This window comes from Coturnix japonica, chromosome 4 (assembly GCF_001577835.2).
Source record: "Coturnix japonica isolate 7356 chromosome 4, Coturnix japonica 2.1, whole genome shotgun sequence".
Lineage (NCBI taxonomy): Eukaryota > Metazoa > Chordata > Aves > Galliformes > Phasianidae > Coturnix > Coturnix japonica.
In genome coordinates, this window is record NC_029519.1 from 46,186,365 (window position 1) to 46,209,576 (window position 23,212).

General features: G+C 38.7%; 1 protein-coding gene across 5 annotated transcripts; it reads left to right on the forward strand.

Moving 5' to 3' along the window:
* The first annotated feature begins 510 nt into the window (after window positions 1–510).
* Window positions 511–23,130, forward strand: YTHDC1 (YTH domain containing 1). Of its 5 annotated transcripts, XM_015861685.1 has the most exons (18): window positions 511–641; window positions 2,245–2,379; window positions 4,943–5,044; window positions 5,650–5,978; window positions 6,107–6,461; window positions 7,699–7,788; window positions 8,317–8,370; window positions 8,972–9,066; window positions 11,904–12,012; window positions 12,102–12,219; window positions 13,216–13,300; window positions 15,244–15,410; window positions 17,941–18,023; window positions 19,476–19,512; window positions 19,605–19,644; window positions 19,749–19,811; window positions 21,284–21,418; window positions 22,143–23,130. In XM_015861685.1, exons 1-18 carry the CDS (start codon window positions 614–616, stop codon window positions 22,365–22,367), a joined length of 2,250 nt encoding a protein of 749 aa, XP_015717171.1. In that variant the 5' UTR covers window positions 511–613; the 3' UTR covers window positions 22,368–23,130. The 5 variants fall into 5 exon arrangements, with proteins under 5 accessions (XP_015717171.1, XP_015717172.1, XP_015717179.1 ...); XM_015861686.1 differs by lacking the exon at window positions 8,317–8,370; XM_015861688.2 differs by lacking the exon at window positions 2,245–2,379 and having other exon boundaries at window positions 512–641.
* The last annotated feature ends 82 nt before the right edge of the window (window positions 23,131–23,212 follow it).

Here is a 23,212-nt window from a genome sequence, read left to right on the forward strand (position 1 = left end):
CATCTAGTCCAACCATTGCCAATACTTCCCGGCTAAATCATATTCATCAACACAACATCCAAACGTTTCTTGAACACTCCCATGGTCGGTGACTCCACCACCTCCCTGGGCAGTGCATTCCAATGCCTGACTACCCTTTCCGAGAAGTAATACTTCCTAATGTTCAGCCTGAATCTCCCCTGGCGCAGCTTAAAACCATTCCCTCTAGTTCTATCACTAATAACAAAAGAAGAGGTCAACCCCAGCTCACTACAACCCCCTTTCAGGAAGTTATAGAGAGCTATAAGGTCTCCCCTGAGAGCTGAGACCCTTATAAAACCCTCTCTTCCTCCCCAGTGCCCCTCTTTTACTCTTCTTTATAAGTCTCTTATTAACAGAAACAGCATTAAAACCACACGCAGCAGTACAGCAAACTTTAAAATTCCAAGAGTACGCATGCGCACATCGCGCTCCCCGCCTTCCTCCCATAGCGCATGCGCAGCAGAGCGCTGCTTTCTCTGCGGCCGCTGGGTGCGTAAACAAAGCGGTGCATGCTGGGCAGCGGGAATTGCTACGAGCTGAGACAGGGCGCCTCCATCTTGAGCGCTGAGCGCGTCGCGGCGGCGGTAGCGGGATGGCGGCGGACAGCCGGGAGGAGAAAGGTACCTGGGGCTGCTGGTGGCAGCTGAGCGTTGGGATTAGGGGGCGGTACGGGAGCTTGTTCTCTGTTCGAGCCGTCTGTCCTTCGCGGGGCCTGCTTGGTTGGTAGTGCTGGGCCTTCGCTCCGGGAGCGGCCTGAGAAGAGCTGTGGGGGCAGGAGGCCTCGGCTGGGGGCGGTTTCCACGGCCTGAGGATGTGGCGAGGCCGCTCCGTGTGGACAGGCCCTTCTCCTGTCTCCTTCTGAGGAGCTGGAGGTGACAGGGCCCAACCGGGACAAGGTGACTGGGGGGGGGGGGAGGCATAGGGCAGCGAGCTCATCAGTGTGGGCACTTCCGTGCTGGAGGCGTCTGATTTCTTGCAGCTATAGTGGGAACCGTGGTCGTGTTTCTTTATTCTTTTTTTCTTTTTTTTTTTCTTTTTTCTTTCTTTTTTTGGGGGGCGGGGGGTTGCTGTCAAGGGCTGCAATCATTTCAACGAGCAAAAGCTGCCATTAGGTTATTCCTTTGGTGCTTTCCAATTGGTTTCACTGCCCTTATGGAGCTACTGAGGCTCCATAATACACTGTGTGTAAATACATTTGAAATCAGCAAGTTTTTCCAGGGTAATGTATATTCTGAACGTTTAAAACTTACTGTGTGGATGCTTAAGTGATCCGCATATTTCCTTTGATGTTATCTTTTATATATGTTATTCTTCACCAAATTGACCTTAAAGAGCAATATAACCTATAATATAACCTATATGACCTATAAAAGCAAATAGGAGATTGTTGGCTGGTGATTAGCACAGATTATAGCAGTTGTCTGTAAAAGGATCAATGATGGTGTGGGATGGTTTGCATCATTTTGGACTTCTGTGGAATATACATTTCCCATTAACCTTCTTGCAGGCTGTCAGATGTCTTTGGCCATATCTCGGGATGGTGAAAGTTTGCTGTGTTTAATGTTTACTGTGAAACCAGCTCATGTTTAAAATTCCTACGAGTTCTTGATAGAGCTGATGAATAAAAGTATTTTTGATGTTTGATTCTTATTTTTATTATTGTAAAAGTGGGGAGGTTAGATGTAATTGATCTGCTTTGCAACAGACTTGAGCTGTCATTTTAGTAATGCAGTGAAGTTGAAGTATTCACTATTGACTTCCTAATGTCAACTCCTATAACCATTTTCTCCATCCAGGCCCGTTATTGTTGTTAGGATGTGTTGTTTTTTCTTCCTTTATTCTTTTTGTGTTAATCACTGGTAGTGATAAAGTAATGAGTAACAGACGAGAAGCTTTTTTGTTTTGTGTTTTAATTTGCTTTTTAGTTTTCTACCCTCTGAAAGGGCTGATACGAACTAGATGTTAATGCACATTCATTTGTAACTTTATTTGTTTCTGCTGTAAATGTGATACTTTAATGCTCTTTTTAGGAGAGAAATGCTGTTTCATTGCTTAGGGAAAGTGGAAATAAACATCACTTACCCTTTCAGTTGGAAATTGCCTGGTCTTATCCCCTCTGTTTGCCAATTCAGCTTCTTGTTTGGACCCTTCCTTGAATAGATCTAACTCTTTTGTCCAGTAGAGGAAAAACACTCTCCCCAGGTTACTTTCCTGCTGTTTCAGGTGAGTTAAATTTGTTCATGGAGGGATCCAACACATCCCGGAGTCAACATAAGATGAGTTGCAGGAGAACCCAGTTGGGAGCGTCTGTAGTGAAATGGACCCATGCGGACCTTCCCCCTTCAGCAGAGATGAACTGTAAGAAATCTGTCCCTCTATTGTTTTCCTGTTTCTTTTTTTGTGCTTTTCCTGATGCTTATCTTGATCTCTCTGAGATAATTTGGCTGATCTGATTGAACAGTGACAGTTGAGTGAGTGAATCATTTTATGGAAGGCATTAGAGCTGTATATACCTGATGTAGCTGGCAGGTAGGAGCTGTGTGGTCACACTACCCTTTTTGCGTCAGCAGGCTGCTAAATACATCTGCAAACTTCTTAGGAGTCAAATGCATCACAGAAGGGGGTTGGGGGGACCTTTCCTTTTGTCCTTGTGATCCTTTTTTAGGGTTCTGACTATAAATCAGGCCTACCTAATCCTGAAAGCATTTATCACAGAATCACAGAATGACCCGGGCTGGAAGGGACCTCAAGGATCATGTAGTTCCAACCCCCCTGCCTGGCAGGGCCACCAAACATACACATTTACTAGATCAGGTTGCCCAGGGCCCCGTCCAACCTGGTCTTGAACACCTCCAAGGACGGGGCATCCACAACCTCCCTGGGCAGCCTGTTCCAGGGCCTAACCACTCTCCTAGTAAAGAACTTCCCCNGCCCCGTCCAACCTGGTCTTGAACACCTCCAAGGACGGGGCATCCACAACCTCCCTGGGCAGCCTGTTCCAGGGCCTAACCACTCTCCTAGTGAAGAACTTCCCCCTAACATCCAACCTAAATCTTCCCTCCTTCAACTTAAAACCATTTCCCCGTGTCCTGCTATTGTCAGAGAGTCTGTATCAGACTTCCTTATTCGATAGAATTTTCATTATTGTCTCACTTGTTTTGGAACCAGCTGAGAGGCAAATTTAACATTTCTGAAACCAGGTTAGCTAGGTAGCTAAGTTAAATGTCTTTTACACAAGTATACTGTTGCCTCCCTGAAACAGAAACCAAGCTGAGTATCAGTGTTTGTGATCTGTGATGGGTGATGCATTTAATTCTAGTACACCTGTTTTTCGTTAGCCTCCAATAATAAAATCTTATGTAGTGAACTTGTCCAGTCTTTTGTGGAGAAGCATGATGCAATCCAGGACATTGCAAACTGTGTTTAGCAGTTGCGCAGCCATCAGCCTGTCCCTTAAATTTCAGATCATTAACTGCAAGAATATTGTATCTGGATGTATAGTGTCTGCAAGCATAAAGGTTTGCTCCTGAAAGAATTACGATGTAACTTTGTGTTGCCTTTGAATGTCCTTTGAGTGCTGCCAGTGAAAACCTTCACCTTCTCTGTGCACCACTTCCTTTGCATCATCAAGAGCAGCTGTGCAGTTCGGTGACCACTTCTACATTCCCTTGCCACAGAAGTGCCAGGAAGGAAGCTAGAATATGGTGATTCTGGTGTATGTAGAAGAGCTTATAAAAGTCACTTCTCTTTCTGATGTGGGTTATCGTTTTCTAATACCAAGCTGTAAAACTTGTCTGGTGTTACAGCTCAAGGTTTTGCTATAACGTTGTCAAACTTGGAATGACTTTCTTTACTGCTTCATCCCAGTTTTGGCCTTAATGGGAATCCTGGCCATCTGTCTGCTTCTGTTTTCTTAAGCAGAAAATAAAACCACAGCAACGTAGAGCGAGAGCTCAAAATTTTAGAAATTAGGAGAAACAATAAGAGACTTGTCATGGTTTTGCAAAGTTAATACTTTCTCTATTATTTTTCCTTTTACATGCTAAAGCTTGGTCCAATCTTATATTTATCATGATTAGAATATTGATTTGCTGTCTCCCATCCATGAATCCTTTTACTGGAATCACCACATATCTCCTCTGGTTTCACTCAAGTGAAACAGTGAAGCATTGTCAAGTTTTAAAAGTTATGTGGCAAGTCCGGTCATTTAATGCTTCTAGTATTAATTTCCCTTCCTTCCCCCTTCCTTCCCCCTTCCTCCCCCCCCCTTTTCATCAAAGTGAATTAGTTGTAGAGGTTTTTTTATAGCAATTCACAATTAATTATGCAGCAAAACTGTTTTTCCACTTCTTTGGTGGGATGACGTAGCTTACACTCTTTCTATTAAATTATCTTGTCCTTTTATGTCTTTTTCCTATACCTTTTACCTATGGAGGTATATCGCAAAATTCCCTTCCTAACACAGTAACAAGAACAAAAATATTAGGACAGAAGAGTGGGAATAATTTAAGGTGCAAGGCCTTCAGAATTAGGAGTAGGAAGGTCCTTCCACTTTGCTGATGGCACTCAGACTGTATCCCAGTCTCTTGCTGTTTTTTGTTGTTTTTATTTTTGTTCAAATTTTGTACAGGCTTATTTATTAAGCTTCCATTTATAGGTCAGCTTTCCTGCAAAGTGTGGTGTGAGGAGCCAAGCTGGACCTTATTCAGAGACCTAAATGCATCCTGTGGCATGTTTTAATTCTTCTATTGGGTTTACTCAATCCATGCATCTAAGCAAAATTTTGGAAAGAATAAAATTGAGAGAACTTTAATTTTTGCTCTGTGACAGATCTGTAAAGGAAATGTTCTGTTTTCTAAATACTAGTTTTACTGTGGTTTGCATCTTCAGACTCTTTATAGTTGTTCTTTTTTGTTTTCAGATGGTGAGCTAAATGTTCTGGATGACATTTTAACTGATGCTCCTGACCAAGATGATGAATTGTATAACCCAGACAGTGAGCAAGATAAATGTGAGAAAAAGGGTATGTGACTTTTGCAGTGGAGGTCTTACGTAAAAGATGGAAAAAGAAAAAGTAAATAAATCTGTCTGTGTTATTATGGTTCAGTCTTTGAGTAACACGTTTTAGAACTTGATTCAAAGAGCTAAGGAGTCCAAAAAGACTTCCAAGGGAATCTGCTCTTTCACCTGACCTTGCAAACAAGCATTTAACTGGGTTACCTCTTGCCTCAGAAGTAATTGTGGAGTCTGCATTGTCATGAGTGTATTTGATGTTAGAAAAGTCTGTGGTATTTGCTTTAATGAAGTGATATGGAGCAAGGGGGGCCACAAGTCTTGTTCTGGCTCAGTTGTTAATATGGCTTTAGGCCAGTAGCATGAGAGTTTGTTTAATGTTTCCATATATAACATTTAGAAAACACCTACCAAAATCTAAGGGAAGTAGTTGCTCTTTTAAAGTGTTAGGCAAGTTTTACAGCATCAGCTGTTCTGTACAAGCCTTTCAGAATGTTGTTAATGAACCAAGTGCAACAGGGCATTTACCAATAGGAGAGGAAGCAGGAGTCTCTGTAGAGGTTAAAGGTTTGTTATACAAAATAACATTAAGCTTGATATCTCTTCTCATTTAAGGATCAAAAAGAAAAAGTGACAGGTTGGAAAATGTTGAAAGCAAAAGACAAAAACCTTCTGTGCATTCATCGAGGCAGATGATGCCAAAGCCTCCTAGTTCATCAGTTAGCAATAACAAGAGAATAGTGTCTACAAAAGGAAAGCCAGTATCAGAATACAAGAATGAGGAGTACCAGAGGTCTGATAGAAACAGACGCCCAGATGGTGATCGAAAAACACGCGTGTCAAGCAGTTCCAGGGATCCTTATAAAGGACAACCAGAAAAGACGTGTCTGAGGAAGAGGGATATTGACAGAAGGGCAAAGTCTTCCACACCAGATGGTTCAGAGGTATTAAATGTTCTTGCTGCCTTATAAATAAAACAACTGAGACTTTTATAAGGCACGTTCTCTTAGGACTGTGTTTGCATCCTAACAATGTTGTGTGACCACTGATTCGCTTTTTCTTTAAACATCAGAGAATCAGACATGATTTGGATAGAAGACCAAGCAGGTCCAGCCATTCTTCTAAAGAAGAGGTTAACTCTGAGGAATATTGTTCAGACCATGAGACTGGTAGCAGTGGCTCTTCTGAACAAGGCAATACAGAAAACGAGGAGGAAGGAATGGAAGAAGAAGAAGATGATGAAGGGGAGGAGGATGAAGAGGTGGAAGAAGATGGGGAAGAGGATGAAGAAGAGTATGAACAGGATGAGAGAGATCAGAAGGAAGGAAATGACTATGACACACGAAGTGAAGCCAGCGATTCTGATTCCGAATCTGCCTCTTTCACAGACGGGTCAGTCAGATCTGCGTCTGGTTCAGAAGCATCAGGTAGGTGACATTTAACATTCTGATCTGAAACACTTTGCCATTGAGAGTTTTGCTAATTTTAAGGTACTGATCAATGAACATGTGTAAAGTAATCTTTAGCAACACAAGTCAGTAAGATCTTAATATTGAAATATTCTAGGGAAATTCATCTTAATGGATATAAGTTATTCTGAACTCATGTAGATGGTTGACCAAGTAAACTGGAGCAGTAAAAGCACTGTATTCACCAGAGAAGGTATGATGTTAGGTAGTTGAGCACTGTCTGCCTTCTGTACAGCAAGTTTGAATGTAAGTTGGAATTATTAGCTATTAAGACAAACATAGAGAAGTTTTGAGCAAAAACTAAGAACAAATGCTTCTCAGTCATTTAGTGTAACTGGTGCTGAGTTACAGATAGGAAATGTTGATGACATAAATACTGCATTGCTTGGAGGATTTCAGGCTCGTGCAGACCTGTTTTCTGAGTGTAGTTGAACATTCTTTCCCTTAGTTGTTTCTATATACGCAGACATAAAAGATTTGCATCAAGTAAACCTTGAAAAGATTATTGTAATTGCTGTAGAGTAGAGAAACTTCAGTACAGTCTAAATTTTTCATAGAAGAAAGAGGCTTACTGTATTGTTGAGTTTCCTCTTGTTTAGCTTCCTGATCTAAAGTCTTCATAGACAGTTTTCCTGCTTAATATCTGTGATTTCATTCAGGTTTATTGTTTGGAATTACCAAACAGAACAGTGTAACTTAAAGACAAATAAATATGTAATAGTTGTTCTGAAAAGGTCTGTAGCATAACCTGTCTTTTTCTAGAGTGCAAATAACTGTGCTCCAGTGTTTTGTTTTCATACTTCTTGATGTTTTGTTTAGCTTTGAGCAAGCAAGCCCATGTCACTGTCAGAGTTCGTGCTCTGTAAATTTTGCTGAAGAGAAGAACTAAAACCACCCTTATGTGAACACCTAGGAGATTAGTTCTGTCTTTCAACTTTGCTTGCAATTTCTAGGTTTGTGGCATTTGGCTTTTTTGTGAATTAAAAGCTTTTGCATGTGCAGAAAAAGCAAACGCTGCTTTGGGTGCAGCAACTAGGATTTTAATGTGTGCTAACTTTAGTGCTTTTTTTCAAGTGCTAACTTTAACTTTATGAATATTTGCCTGTTTTGGTGCTTTGCATCTAAATTTTGCCTGTTGCGTAATGATGAAAATGATGCTATTTTGTGTTTGTTTTTTTTCTTTTTCTTTTTTTAGATGAGAAAAAGAAGGAAAGGAAGAGAGCTAGAGGTATCTCTCCAATTGTTTTTGATAGAAGTGGAAGTTCTGCATCAGAATCCTATGCAGGTATTCTTTCCTTTTATTGCTTGTTGTCCTGACTTGCATCAAGTCTTAATGAATAGTCTAAAATAAATGTAACTGGCTGTAGAGATTTATGGGGTATGTAGCTTTGTATAATTCAGTATTGACTTCTGGCATGTTGTGTGTGGGTACCTTTGGGGGAGGTGGAGGTGGGGGAGGGGGAAGGGAGGTTGTGGGCTTTCTTGTTAATTTAATGCTATTCTGTTGCTTAAGTGGAATTTTCACTTTTTTTTAAAACTTGGAAGATGATGATTCAGTGACTAGTTTTCTGAGTAGGAAACTGTTCAAATGCTATTTTAAAAAACAAACCCAAACCAAACAACCCAAAACCAACCAAACAATTAAAACAAACCAACACTCGTGCACATGGAACAGTATCTTTTTGTGTGTGTGGGTGCGCGCCAGAAAGCATAATTTGTCATGAATGAAAATTGTATGTGACAAGGCTGTAGAAATTGTATATTATCTCTATTAAGACTCAATCTGAACAAAATGTACTTTGGCTAAACACAGGTTCAGAAAAGAAGCATGAGAAATTATCATCTTCCGTTCGTGCTGTCCAAAAAGGTATCATTTAAATTTGAATTTTTAATGCATGCCCCACAGCGAGCCATTGTCTCTGTTCATTAAATTATATGTGAGTAGTAATGTTCCGATATAAAGCCTTTTGAGCCTGTAAATGTGAGCATGAGTAAATCTTGAGCTAATTTTGCATGTGTTGAGAGTGTAATGCAAAAATTCCAGCCTTTTTGCCTCATCACAGAAGCAACAAAGCAAAAAATGAGTTGCTTCCATGTAAAAAGAGGACTGTATCATTAATATCTATTGGAGGATTCATGTTGATATGTGTTTCCTGATATTCATCCAGAGAGTCTCAAGGAAGGAAATAAGTCCTATATATCGGAACATCACTAAGTCCTGCTAATTTTAGTTTTTTCTTTACTTGAATATCTCAAGTTTTAGTTTGATTTCCCTTGGCATTTTGTACTACACAGCTTAGATTTCAAATTTCAAGTTGGGTGGTTGACTGTTTTGATCCATAGGTAGGAATGGGGTGGGATACAGTCTGTTTTGAAGGAGGCAAATAACTATCTACACTTACAGCAACATTTTTGAAAGCTGAATTTTTACAGCTGAACTTATTTTACACATTTATTTTTTTTTTCAGACCAAACAAGCAAACTTAAATACATTCTCCAAGATGCAAGATTTTTTCTCATCAAGAGTAATAACCATGAAAACGTTTCACTTGCTAAAGCAAAGGTATGTAAATTTTTCTTGAAACTCATCACATTGAGTATATTTGGACACAGCTTACTATAACACAAGTGTATTGGTGTGTATGTGTGCGCCTTTTTTCATTACTTCAGTCTTGGTAGTGGTGATGATGAAAGCTAATGCTCCCTGATGCTTTTGGGGTAGCAACTCTGCTTCCACTGTAACCCAGGGAAGTTTCTAGGCCACCAGTCACAGAATCACAGATCACACACAGAATGACCCTGGTTGGAAGGGGACCTCAAGGATCATGAAGTTCAAACCCCCCACGTGGCAGGGCCACCAAACTTCCACATTGACTAGATCAGGTTGCTCAGGGCCCCATCCAACCTGGCCTTGAACACCTTCAGGGACAGGGCATCCACAACCTCCCTGGGCAGCCTGTTCCAGGACCTCACCAATCTCCTAGTAAAGAACTTACCCCTAACATCCAACCCAAATCTACCCTCTTTCAACTTAAATCCATTTCCCCTTGTCCTGGTATTATCAGCCCTTTAAAGAGTTTACTCCCATCCTGAATATAGGTTCCCTTTATGTACTGAAAGGCTGCAGTGAGGTCACCCTGCAGCCTTCTTTTCTCCAGAAAACCAGTCACTGTTCATGATAAAATTAAAAGGAGCCTTAAGCCATGAGTGAATCTGTCTCTGAAACCAGTGGGTAGCTGGTTCAAGGAAGTTTTGAAAGCTAGTCTTCTTTGCTCAGTGCCTCTCTGATGGTACGTTCTGAATGAATCTACACTATTCTTCTGTAAAAGTGATCATGTTAAGGTGACCAGTTGTGAAATACAGTGGATATATGCAATGTTGTCATTTTTTCATACAAAACATTAAGTTCTAGTTATTGAAAAGAATTTAGAATAGTCCTTGTAATCAGTACATTGAATTTGCTTCAGGTGTTGGGGAAAATGATTTTGTCTTTTTTGAAAATCTGTTTTTATTTAAAAAAAAAAAAAGGTATTGTAATAACTGTAATCAGAATATGGTTTAGGGCAGGTGGTAGTCTTGCATAAATCCAGCACTATGGGTCTCCTGCTCCTGTTAATTTTGAGGGAGCTTCCGTTTTCAGCATTATGGTACTTTGTAATTTGCACTTTGTGTTAGATCTTTCTCTGTGATCAGATAAGTTTTATACACGGTACAGGATAGTCAGTGAGAATGTGGGATCTCTGTTGCTGCTGAGCTTTTAGAATTTGTACAGTGCAGATAGATTTTTGCCTGGCAGCAGCATTGTTTAGAAGCTGTTGGTAGAAATAGTTTGGATGATCTGCCACCATGGCTGCTGCTTCCTTAAGGGCAGAAGTTCATTGAGTGGAATTGAACACGTGTTCCTTATTGGAGCATAGGGTTTCTTGTTTCTCTGGGTTTCCTCTGTGAAATCTTGGCAGTGTGATACTACCTGCTGTTCTGTCTGTATCCATCAGCTGCTGTAGAGGCAATGTTTAGTTACAGAAGCAGAACAGAAAGGATGCGTAAGTATTTAATGTTGTGTGATTCACAGCATTTTTCAGTTGACTTTTATGTAGCCAATGTAAGTTGTTCTGTCTCAGTGTGCTTTCACAAACAATCCTAAAACAGTGAGCATCTGACTAAAAGTGAGAAAATAAATAGTTTTCTGGTGACTCTTCCAATGAATTGGCTTGTCATAAGATCAGGCAAGCAGTAATTGAGCACAGCATAGGACATAAAAACATGTTATTCCCCATCCTTTCTTTTTGTCAAAGACCAGTTTCTTTATCTACTAGAAAATACTCTGAGGCTGAAGCTTGAACATAGTAAGCAAGCATAAGCTTCTTTTCTGAACTTGTTCTGAGAAATGGAATGGGGTGCTGATGTTACTGAAAACTAGTGTAGCAAACTATCTGTTTTATAGCTGAGTTGCCTAAAAGCAGGATGAGGGTTTTTCTGGACGTGGCTGAGGGAGTGTCTGGAGGAAGTTCAAAGGTAGGAACTAGCCAGTGAAGATGAGGGATACTGAACAAACTATTTTGAGTTGTGTTGTTAGTTTGATATGTTGGTCCGGTGTCTTCGATATCTGCCCATTTGCTAAAAGAACTTCAAAGCCTGCAAGGTCGCCTCTGCTAATCTGTCACACCAACAGGGTCATTCAAGTCTGCCTGTCCACCTTTCATTTATATAGGTCATTCTGAAATGAATGCTTCCTGTTTATTTCCATGGAAACTACCACAGAGCACAGTAATACTATTTGATAGAGCGGATGTTCAACTGAAAAACCCTATTGTTTAACACACTCACAGCCATTAGCTTTGCAGTTTTGCCAGCAATGAACATAAGCCTGCATGCTGTTCTCATAAAGGTCTGTGCCATTAGAGGTGGCCCACTGTTGCCACTGCTGAAATGGATCACTGTGCTCATGGCCACTGTTTGGTCACTATCAATCTTCAGCAAGTGTTGATGAATGTCAGCACCATTTTTTGTGCATGGAGGAATTTATAACGAACCTTTGCTTCCTGTACTCTTCTGTGTAAGACACCATTTTGTCACACTGTCTTTCTGCTGCTGTGTGTGTGTGACAGATGTAATCATCTGTCTGTTGTTACAAATGAAACCTTATAAATGCTCAGTGCATCTACAGTGTTCAAAAAAGACAAAGCAACTTTTTTTCCCATAAGTTTTATTATGAGACAGGCTAAAAGTGTTTTCCAAAAGAACTGATGTTAACAGTACCATTCTCTTTTGATTATCTTTTATCCTTGATCACTAGCTTGGTCTTGGTTTTTTTCGCCTAAGCCATGTTCTTGAAATCTGTCAGCGAAACCACTTGACATTAACACTTTTGCTGATGTGTTGGGGGTTGTTTTCTTTTAGGGAGTATGGTCAACCCTTCCAGTGAATGAAAAAAAGCTTAATGCTGCGTTTAGATCAGCAAGGAGTGTTATTTTGATATTTTCTGTAAGAGAGAGTGGCAAATTCCAAGGTAAGGGAGATAAGCTTTTAGAAAGGTAAGTGAAAGTGACATTTTGTGTGGTAGCTTTTCTGTTGTTACAATTGATGTGAAATCCCTAGGATTTGCAAGGCTGTCTTCAGAATCCCATCACGGAGGATCACCTATACACTGGGTGTTGCCTGCAGGAATGAATGCAAAAATGTTGGGAGGTGTCTTTAAAATTGACTGGATTTGTAGGTAAATAATCATTCATTTATGTTTCTGTTTATTAACATTATGTTATAATATCATCTATTTATGATAATAAATCCTTCATGTACCCATGCCCTATGTTATTGAGTGTGATACTCAGATTTGTACCTGTCATACAAATATTTTTTGTTGTCCATTAATAAGCTTAGAGATTTTTAATGCTTGAGTGTTTTCCTTCACTCATCTCTAACCCTGAAACTAAGAAAGTGTATTCTGAAGTTCTTGCAACTGATTGCTTGGTAGACAGCTGTGGCAAACAGCCATTCTTGTAGGATGCTTTTTCCTATGTTCATCTAATGTACGTCATTTTGCTAAAGAAAGGAAATGCTAGTGTTCTAAAATAATGTGAGATAAGTAGAGACACTTTTTTATGTATAGGATGTGAGCAGTATGTACATTCCTATAATTGAGTTACACTGAAAAAAGTTACAAGTCTCTTTGAAGAAAACTAGCTGTAATGGTCCCATGAGATTTATTGCACGGTTGCATGAGCTCTGGTGCTGGCAGAAAGAAAAAATGCAGAGGAGTTTTCACTTATTGTTTAATTATGGGAAGACTGAGGTTGGAAAGAACCTTAGGAAGTTACCTACTATAATGTCAAAGATACTTTAGCTTGAGAGTAACATCGTGTTCTCTGGGTTTTATTCCAGTGACATTATTATATGAAGTACATGAAAGTACTCTGTCTCATAGAGACTGGTCAACATATTTAGATTGTACTTGTTTATTTTTTGCACAATCTCAACATTTTACTAAGACGAGCATTTTAGAATGAGATCAACCTACTGCAATGTTAACTAGGCTGTCATAGGATGGACTATATCAAGTGAAATGTTCAGTTCTTCTTGTACTAATAGATTCATTCAGATACCTACCAGTACAAAGGTTAACAGAATTATACGTTATGCTATGTCATGTCGTACGAATGATTATTTTAAAATATGAGGGCAAAGCTGTAAATGATACCACTTGCATATTTAGGCGTGAATTGCCGTTCACTAAGTCTGCTCATCTGACCAATCCTTGGAACGAACATAAGCCGGTAAAGATTGGACGCGATGGACAGGTTTGTTAATGCTGTTTTTTGTTTTGTTTTGGTTTTTGTTTAATAATTCACATCTTCGAGTTCTTGTTCAGTTTGTATATAGAGGTTTGGAATCTCTTTAGATCATTTACTCATTGTTAGGGTACTGTGACAAAGGCATTCATCTGATTTCTAATGCTGCTGGGGAAGAAGGAAAATGAAGACCAAGGAGTGATTATGTTCTTTTTGTCTTTGTGATAAACAGAGTTTGATGCTTCAAAACTGATGTTTTGGGATTGAAATACAATATGTCTGGATTGTATGATGTGCAAACCTGTATAGCATGCTTTTTCTTTTTTCTTTTTTACAAGTTCTGATATTTCCAGCTGTTTTTTTCATTGTGTTCTGCCTTTCTCCTGTTTATCTTAGGGCATAGGCACTACCATAATTAAACGTATGCTAGTTAGTTGTTAGTGGGGTGGCTTGTCAGACATACTAGAGTGCAGGCATGTTGCTGCTGTAATCATGTAACTCAATCTTGATTTAAAATGATGGGTTCTGCTTTCCAGAGTCAGGATGGAAGTATCATAGTCTGCTTACTAAATGGAATAACATATACTATACTTCATTTGTTATTTTTGCTCATAGACACGCTAACTTTGTTAGGTAGTAGAAGTAAAGTACTATCTTCTGTATTGTTCAAATTTAGTGGGATCTTTAAAAAAAAAAATAATAACAATCAATTAACTTTATTTTTCTTAAATGATCAAGGTATGATCAAGGTTTCATTTTATATTGGTGCACTTTGCCAAAGAGTCACAGTCTAGATGTGAGTTTTTAATTATTCATGATATCACTGTACTGTTAGGTACTGGAGGTACTGGACAAGCGCTGTCTGTTTGCTTTTCTAGCTTTTCAGCTTGGGTTATTTCTTGAAGTGTTTGTCACTTATCTGTCTATATTTTATTTAACCCCTAATGGATCTCTATTCTGAGGATGTTTACTTTTACCCCTAGAACTCATGTGAGTTTTTATATCTACAGCATACTTCCCAGGATGCTCCCCAGGCCTGCTAGGCATCAGGTTGAAGAAAACACTTTCTTCAATTGTTTTGCAGCTGTTTCCTGCTGTCTTCATTTAATAGCCTCAGGTTTTTGTACCAGAAGTGGTGGTCAACAAATTTTTCTGTCCCTTTCCTCCAAGCAATTCAGTGTCAATCGCCTTCTTGTAGCTTTTGTCCTCCATATCCCAGAGATTTCTCCTTTTCTCTTAGTCTGAACAGTCACAACCTGTTCAGTCGTTCAGTAAAAGGATTGTTCTATTTGTGTTGCATCCTTCAAAGTTTTACCTGTTCTACTGTCCCTGTACCCCTGCCTTTATCTTTATTTTGTAAAGACATTGGGACCAGAAGTATCCCCCAGGAGTAGGTGGAACATAAACTTTCAGTGTGATATAATGATTTCAATAATTTTCTTTTTCTCTTTTTCTTTCCTAATAATCCTGACATGTGATTTTGCTTGTTCTGACTGCTGCCAAGTGTTGATCTAGTATTTTCATGGATCTGTTAATCACTGACTGAATAACTTTTTTTGAGTGGTAAATAGTCAACTTCATCAGGCCGTGGATTTTTATGTGAAGCTAGGTTGGATTTTTCTCCTACATGTGTTGCTTTTCTGTCTGTAATAGGTGATCATTTTCTTTATGGTGAAAAACAGTCCTTCAGTATTGTAGCAAAACAGTGATGTGGCCTGGATGACTAATGGGAAGATGTGGTTGCCCTGAGAGTTGGACTGTTTTATGAAAATTTTAAGTAGTTCTGAAAGAGTGGAAGGTAATGTAAGTGAACGTTGCTCTGTCTCTGATGATGCTGAGATCTAAGGTGTTTTGTTTTTTAGGGGATTTTGTTTAAGTATGTATTATATGTAATTGAGGAGAGTTTCTTATCTCGGTTTATAAATCACTACTGAACTTCTAACTAATTGTAGGAAATTGAGCCGGAATGTGGAACCCAGCTTTGTCTTCTGTTCCCTCCTGATGAAAGTATTGACTTGTATCAACTCATTCATAAAATGAGGCACAAGAGAAGAATGCACTCACAGCCCCGATCAAGAGGACGACCGTCTCGTCGAGACCCCGTTCGGGACGTGGGAAGGTTAGAAACGTTCTTTGGACTGATAGTAGGCACATGTATCAGAATAACGTGATGGAGGAATGTGATTCGTCAAAGCTTTCCCTGCGATAAAGAAGAGAGAAAATCCTCAAATCAAGCTGCATGGACAAGTTTGTGGCTTCATTGAGGATTTCACATGATTTCCCGGTCTGTCATTATGCAAGAGGAAAATGGGGATCTTTGCTTTTGCAGAGGAAAAAAAAAAAAAAAAAGGCTCTTAAAGTACCATCTAGTTTAGACTAGATAATTTATTGAGATATTGCAATCTGTAACACTAGCTGTAGGTAAGCTTGAATTTATTATGAGGAGGCTAGATGGAGAGAAGGATATATTTATATGCCAAAAATGTGTTAATATCTTGTAAAAGCCTTTTCTTTCAGGTGTGTCTCTGGATAAGCCTTATCAAATATGGGACTTTTATAAGGATCACTTATAATTTTTCAGAAGATGCCGCCTCATTTTGAGGATAAAATATTTAATTTATTTTGATATTCAAGAGGAGGAGCATTATTGGGACTGTTTCAAATTGTGTCACCGTGCTGTGTTAACCCCATTGCCAGATATTCTCTAACATGTAACCACTGAATTCACACATCTTGCTGAGCTTCTGAAAACAATAGGTTCTTTCCAAAAGGGATCGAGTGGCCCTTGGAGACCCGGCAACAAACCAACAGGCTGTTGCTGTGTCTGTATATACAACCTTTCCAGATGCTGGCAGTACCTGTGGACTTAAAGTATTTTTAGAGGATCGACATGGTTATTGATCACTGCTATATGAACTTAACATCATTTTCCAGGAAAAAAGGGGGTGTAACTTGTTACAGAATTGGAGAAGTCTTTGCAAAGAACTGATATTAGCCCTTCTGCCAAACACCTTTTCCCTGTGTAGCCACTTTGCATACAGACTGATGTATGATTTGGGCTGAAACCTTTGGTTAAGTTTCCTCTTTGTGGAAACGTCCTGTGGTAGGTACAGATACCCAACAAGAGTCCCCATTTCCTTGATCTATAAAAAAAGGACACTAACGAGTAGGTAGGAGGAAACCTGGCAGCGTCCCCTTATTTTTGGCTTTAAAGGACTGAACACCAAGATGGCTTGTGAAGTTAAGCTAAGAGGTTTCCAGTGCAATAAAGTATATACAAGTGAAGGTTTTGCAATGGACTGCAAACTATACATATAACAGCACCACACCTTCTCATGCCTGCCAGGGCCTCCATTTATGTATGTGGCTTACAGCTAAAAGTCAGTAGTTGGACTACTATATGAACTGTTTCTATCATATTTTATACCGGTCGTAAATGCACTCTCAAAACTACAAGAAAGCGGTATGTTTATTCTTTACACCAGCTTTTATTTTTCTTGATCTGATTTTACTGTAGATGCAACTGTTTTGGTTTCTGGGCTTTTTTGCTCGTAGTAAAAAATCTGCTTTCATTTTAAAGAGCTTAGTTAACTGGGTATAGTGGGCTTTAAAAACTGAAATTGGGAAGGGGGAGGAAAAATGGCTCTTCATAAAAAGAAAGCTTGTTACTTAGCAAGCAAGTTGCACAGTAATTTAACTTTACAAGAAAACAGTAATTTCTTGTCTTTGTCATAAGTAATTTTATTGCTTATTGGGGAGGGAGGGAGGGATGTGTAGCTGATTTGTGTTTAGAAATGTTTGTGTTAGCATTGTAGTCTCCCATTAGTGTTTTTGTTCCTTGACAAAGCAGCATTAGCAGCTAGCTTTTGGTTCTGTATTAAACCTAACAGAGACTGAAATTTAACTTTTTCATGAACAGGCTTCTTCCCTGAGAGATTCTCAGATAACTGTTCTCTTACAGAAAAGGTGAAATGTGTAGAAGAGAGCCCTAAGTATTTTAATTAGGAAGCTTAAGTTTTCGTGAGCTTCCTCTTCTAATTGCACTGATGCATTACTGGTAAATTGCTTAGAACAGAAGTCGTTAGTAATGTCATTGGCCTGCCTAGCTAAACAAGCTACAGTGAAAGAAGCCATTTCACAAATGATGTACAATTTTATTTAAAAATGTACGAAAATAAGCCTTTTATGGAACCTTCACCTCATAGATTACAAGTGTAGTAATGTTTGTGTCTTTTGAATAATTAGATACTTAAACATTTATTTTAACTAGATCTAGCAGTGCAAATTCTCTTGTCCAACAGACTAGTGCAGATTGTAGAGTGGGGTATGTTAAAACATGAGTCTAAGTGCTTTTTTCAGATGAAATTGTTACCTTCTGTTTGTTGCAAAGGTACCAGTGGGTAGAGTTCCTTTCCTAACTATTGAAGCACCTGTAGCCAGAAAGTAAAATATAGGAAGGGGGTATTTAATTTGACTGTTGTTCTTGATTACTTGAGTTTGTACTTAAAGCTGTGGAATGTTTTGAACTGGGTGGAATTCAGAATGGTTAAATGGAGATCCTGGGCAGCTCAAAATATTCCTTTGAGGTATTCTGCTGTGCCAAATGCTCCAAACAACCTTGTTTAATCTCTGATATCTAATTTGTGTAGGCGTCGACCAGAAGATTATGATATTCATAACAGCAGGAAGAAACCAAGGATTGACTATCCCCCTGAGTTTCACCAAAGACCAGGTTAATATCTTACTGTGAAGATTTCTGTGCGCCAGTTCACAAATATTTTCTAGTGCATCCTCATAAATTCTAAAAGTGAGCTTCTAATGTGGCTGGGATAAAAAATAAAATAAAAAAATACAACTAAAAGCAACAGCAACAACAAAAAGGTTTGTCCTGAGTGCTGCCTCCGGGTTTAACCCACCTCTTGCAGAATTTCTGTGGCACTATATTGGTTTGAGAGAGAAATAAGTTGTTCTAGTTTGTGCCCTTCTAAGAGTCTCCGAATTGTGTAAATTTTTGTGCATGATCAACTTAAAAGCTTGTATAATATGGTTAGCTGAAATGCCTACCCATCGCTAGAATTAGTTTAAGCTACTTGTCAATGCAGTAGTTGTCAAATTAAAATGTTTATCAGATATTTCTAGCTGAAAAAGTCAGCTGAGGTTGCCTGAGTAGTGGGTTTATTTAGGTGCATGTTCAGTTGTTTTTTGTTTTTAAGAAACTAGACATGAGGAAGGGAGAAGAAACTTTTACTGCCTTTTATGAGAGGGTCTAATCATCAATGTGGACATTTTGTTACTTTCCAGAAAAGTGTTTGCAATGGTAGTTAAACAACAGTGGGAATATTGCAGATTTTTTATTTTTCAGAAAGCAAATCTTTTTAAATGGTCAGTTGTAATCTGCATAATCTTGATTTGCTGTTATTGGGAATGTATATCCCATTATTTCAGTAGTAGATCTCTGATTCTTTCTTAAGAATCTGCTTTTATCTGTCCAGGTTGACTGCAAATTTAGCGTTCTTTGTAAAAAGTGTTGTTGCTTCCTGGCTTTTCAACACCATTATTTAGAGTGCAGAACAAAAATGTAAAATCTAATGAAACTCAAAGGCATTATTTTGTGAGCAGTAGAAGCACATGTGGTGTTTTGCACTATTTTACATAGCTGTAAAAAGTTTACATTCCAAACTGTAACATTCTTTATCCTGTGAGGCTTTTACCTTTTACTATGTTTGTTTTTAGTTTTCTGTATAACTGTGTGATCAAGACCTATTAGGAAATTTGTCTTAAGAACTGCTGGGAGTAGTAGGATTCTAGGTTGCTATGTAGCTATGGCCGTGTGGTGACTGTCTGGGGGCAGTACTCCTCAAGCTTGTGGGTATTCCCAATTTATTTGAATAAAATTCCAAGTCTTTGTTTGCATAGGTATTCCTTTACATAGCTATACTGTGTGCAAGTTCCTAAGTGTGTGTATAATATATGTAAAATATGTTTTTTGTTACTTTATTCTGTTATTTTTGTATTGTCTACAAGAAATTGTAAGTTTTCTATAGTTATGTTGAAACTGAATACAATGGGTATTGCACTGTAATACCTGTTACAATTTGATAGCTGGATAATAGATTCTAATAAGTATGTATTTAAAGATTATTATCATGAGTTGGTAAATTAATACTGCTTGATGTTTGAACAGGGTATATAAAGGATCCCAGGTATCCTGAAGTAGACAGGTAAGGTGTGTTCATGCTGTTCTTTTTATGTCCTTGTAACTTGTCTGTATGGATAACGTGAATTTAGTTCTGCAAATTTTTATTCCCAACAGACGATTTTCAGGAGTTCGACGAGATGTGTTTTTAAATGGGGTAAGTTTGTGCATACTGATTTTGGTGGAACTTCTTATATTCAGCTTTCAGCACTTCTGAAGAACTCCTGTCACAAGAATTAATATCCCTGTCTTTCATTTTAGTCCTACAATGATTATGTGAGGGAATTCCACAACATGGGACCACCGCCACCATGGCAAGGAATGGTTTGTGTCTTGTTCAACTTTGCCTTTTTCTGCAAAGCATGGCTTTTCTGTACCCTGCTATAGGAGCCTAGTAATTCTGATCTGTGCTCAACCCTTCCCTTTTCCTAAAATATATCTCTGCTCTAACTGTGTAAAATTTATATCAACTATTTGTATTTCAACTTTATAGTCTGTCATTCTAGTTAGTAGTTAGTAGTACAGCAGTGAGAATCTGACTCATCTTAGACCTACCAGACCCTTACTTTTAGCCCACATGAGGGGATGTGACAAAATTTTGTGTTCAGCTAAAGATTTGTAGTAAAGGGTTTTCTTTCAGACAGTAGATGTATCAGAACTAGACCTGCTGCATAGGATCATGGCATGTTGAGGTGTTACACAGTGGCTTGTTTTTGGTTAGGGCAGTGAAGCGTGTGGTAAAACAGCCAAGCATAATGAATGGCAAAATGAAAATAAGACATGCTGTATAGCATCCTTCACTGAAAAGCATTTATTTCCCTGTCCAGATGAGCAATATATGTGAATACATGTATGTACAGTTATGTACATTGAAATTAAGTGAAACACTTAAATTCAGCTTTGGTTTCTTCATTCAGTGAGGAAAAAAATCATTGTAACAAGTTACTTTGTTATGGCCCTGAGTGAAGGTCATGATTTTGACTAACTAACAAGTCTGGCTTTTGTGTATATTGTGAAAGCAAAAGTCTTTGCAGGATATGGAAATACCTCTCATTTTTTGTTCAGCTGAGACGCAGCTCTGACTTCTTACAACTGAAAGGAATGAACCAAATTGTGACAGTGGGAGGAAATTGATTTGTCAAGCACAGCTAAACCTCCAGATTTTCCTGTCATTTTTCCCCTCTCCATTCTGCATGCTGCATCAATATCCTAAAAGCCAGTGCTTCCACCTACTTCTTTGGTGAACAGGAATGCACGCCAAGATGCTTCGGCAGTATCTGAAAGAAAGGCCTTGATCATTTATAGAAATGGAATAGAACAGCAAATAGATTCCTCATTTTAAATAATAATAATATAGTAAACTAGCATTTTGATGAATAGTTTGCCTTGCAGACTAAGCTCATTTATGTAAAAAATATGTATTTGTAGGCATGGCACTGAAAAGTATCTGAGAATGTACTAGTTTGGATAAAAATTTTAAAGATCACTATAAAAATTATAGTTAACAAAATTAAGTAGCAAAAGTTTACCTACAATATCATCTTAAGGTAGGTATGGGAAGAGGTAATGTTTTGGGTCTGGGCAGGATTGAAAAATCAGTGGTAGAGCAGTGATAAAGCATGCATCTTCATGAGAAGTAATCTGTTACATCTGATCACAGCCTAGTAATTGTGTATTTAGGTGTCTGTGTTTCCACCTGAATGAAAGTAACCTCCGCTCTGTATTCCCTGCACTACACCTTATGTACATGACTTTGTTTCGGATCATTAAACAGACTGCCTTTAACTTTCTTGTAGCCACCGTATCCAGGTATGGAGCAGCCACCACACCATCCTTACTATCAGCACCATGCACCTCCACCTCAAGCTCACCCTCCATACTCAGGACATCATCCTGTACCACATGAAGCAAGATATAGAGACAAACGAGTAGTAAGTGTCCAAAAAGACAAGGGAAGACAGGTCTGCAGACTAGGTTAGAAATTGGAGGAATGTGGGGTGCAGATGTAGATAGCCTAACATCAAACATGTTGACTTGAAAAATACAGATCTTAAAGTACAGTTTTCTTTTGAAACATATCTAATCAAACTATGAGTTATTTTCAGTGCTGTTGAGAACCTTCTCTTCCTGGTCATGTAGAAGCAAAGCATTACCAGAATGTGGTCTTGAAGTGACTGGTCTGCTTAAAATGGCATCCGGTTGTCAGGCTGTGAACCCCTTGTTGAAGTTCAGTTTGAATAAGGATGTGGCCTTCTGTAATTGCATGCAGACAATGTACAAAAAGATACTTTTCCGTTAATGGAGAGTTCTGTAACTCTTAAAGGCATATAAAAAACCTAGAGTAGATTGTTACATAATTTTGAGCTGTCCTCTAAAGCTGTTTAGCTTTCAGGTCTCTTGTTGGTATCTGACATTTGAACCCCATCTTACTCTACTTCATGCACACTAGAAACACAGATGTATGGTGCTGCCCTGAAGATGAGAGAAGAAACTTGTACTGATGGATGCATGTTTTCAGTTGATGTTGTTGTTTTGTTTTTAGTTATTATTTTTATACTGGGCTTTCCCAAGAGTTACAGCCAGTCCTGTGGATAAGGACAGAGGGAGGGGATTTTCATCTGGCAAAGAAAATAAATAGCTGTCCTTTCATCACAGCACGACTATGACATGAGGGTAGACGACTTTCTTCGCCGCACACAAGCAGTTGTCAGCGGTCGGAGAAGCAGGCCTCGAGAGAGGGATCGAGAGCGGGAACGGGACCGGCCTAGAGATAATAGAAGAGACAGAGAACGTGACAGAGGCCGTGATAGGGAAAGGGAGAGAGAGAGGATTTGTGACCGAGACAGAGACAGAGGAGAAAGAGGTAGATACCGAAGATAATCTGTCTGGAATCAGTGCTCACTTGAAACAAAAAGAGCTTGTATTTTTTTGTGTGTTTACAAGTAGTACATCTTATTTTCAGCTGTCTACTTAAAGTTCGTTGTGTAGAAGGATTTATAATGACCCTCTTTATTCCAAGCATGCAGTGAACTGTGAACTGGAAAAACTCAGTTTGGCCAAAAATAGAATACACAAAACTGACACTTGACAATTGTATTGGAGCAGAATGGGAAGCAGTCAAGAATGTATATATTGATTAATTCTCAATGAGTGTTCATCTACTTATAACTTCATTCTAGGTTTTTGAATACTGATGGAAAACTGCCTTTTTTTTTTTTTTTTTTTTTTTTTGCTTTGTTTTCTTCCTGTAGTTTCACATGGTTCTGTGGGAGAATGCTGCTATCAAGTATGCAAATATTAAGTATGATTTTTTGACTGAATGGTGGTGCCATAGCAGCTTTCTTCTTTTCTTCTTGTTTTTAACTGTCTGTAAAGTCAAGTGTTTTTTCAGTCGTCAGTAATGAAAGCAATATTAAAAAGACAATATTGATACCTAATTTTTAACCTTTTTTAAAGAAAAAAAAAATCTTCCTGTGTTCAGTAACATTTTGGTCAATTATCTTGTCTAGTCTCCTTCCAAAATGTATGCGTTGCTTGGAATGTTCACAACCTGCGTGTGTGGAACAGGAAATATTGCTGTATTCTACATTGCTACCATTTTTTTTTATATAAAAATAAATTGGTAACTGTTGAAATGGTTAAAGCTCCAGACTGAGTTTCTTGATCTTCTAAGCTTGCCTGCTTTCCTAGAATGTGGCTGTTCTAGGTAAGTATTGAGAAAATTG

Coding starts and splice junctions, on each gene's coding strand:
- YTHDC1 (XM_015861685.1), top strand. CDS start 614: ATGGCGGCGGACAGCCGGGAGGAGAAAG. Junction 7,789..8,316: donor TGCATCAGAATCCTATGCAG/GTATTCTTTCCT, acceptor GGCTAAACACAG/GTTCAGAAAAGAAGCATGAG. Junction 19,513..19,604: donor AGGTATCCTGAAGTAGACAG/GTAAGGTGTGTT, acceptor TATTCCCAACAG/ACGATTTTCAGGAGTTCGAC.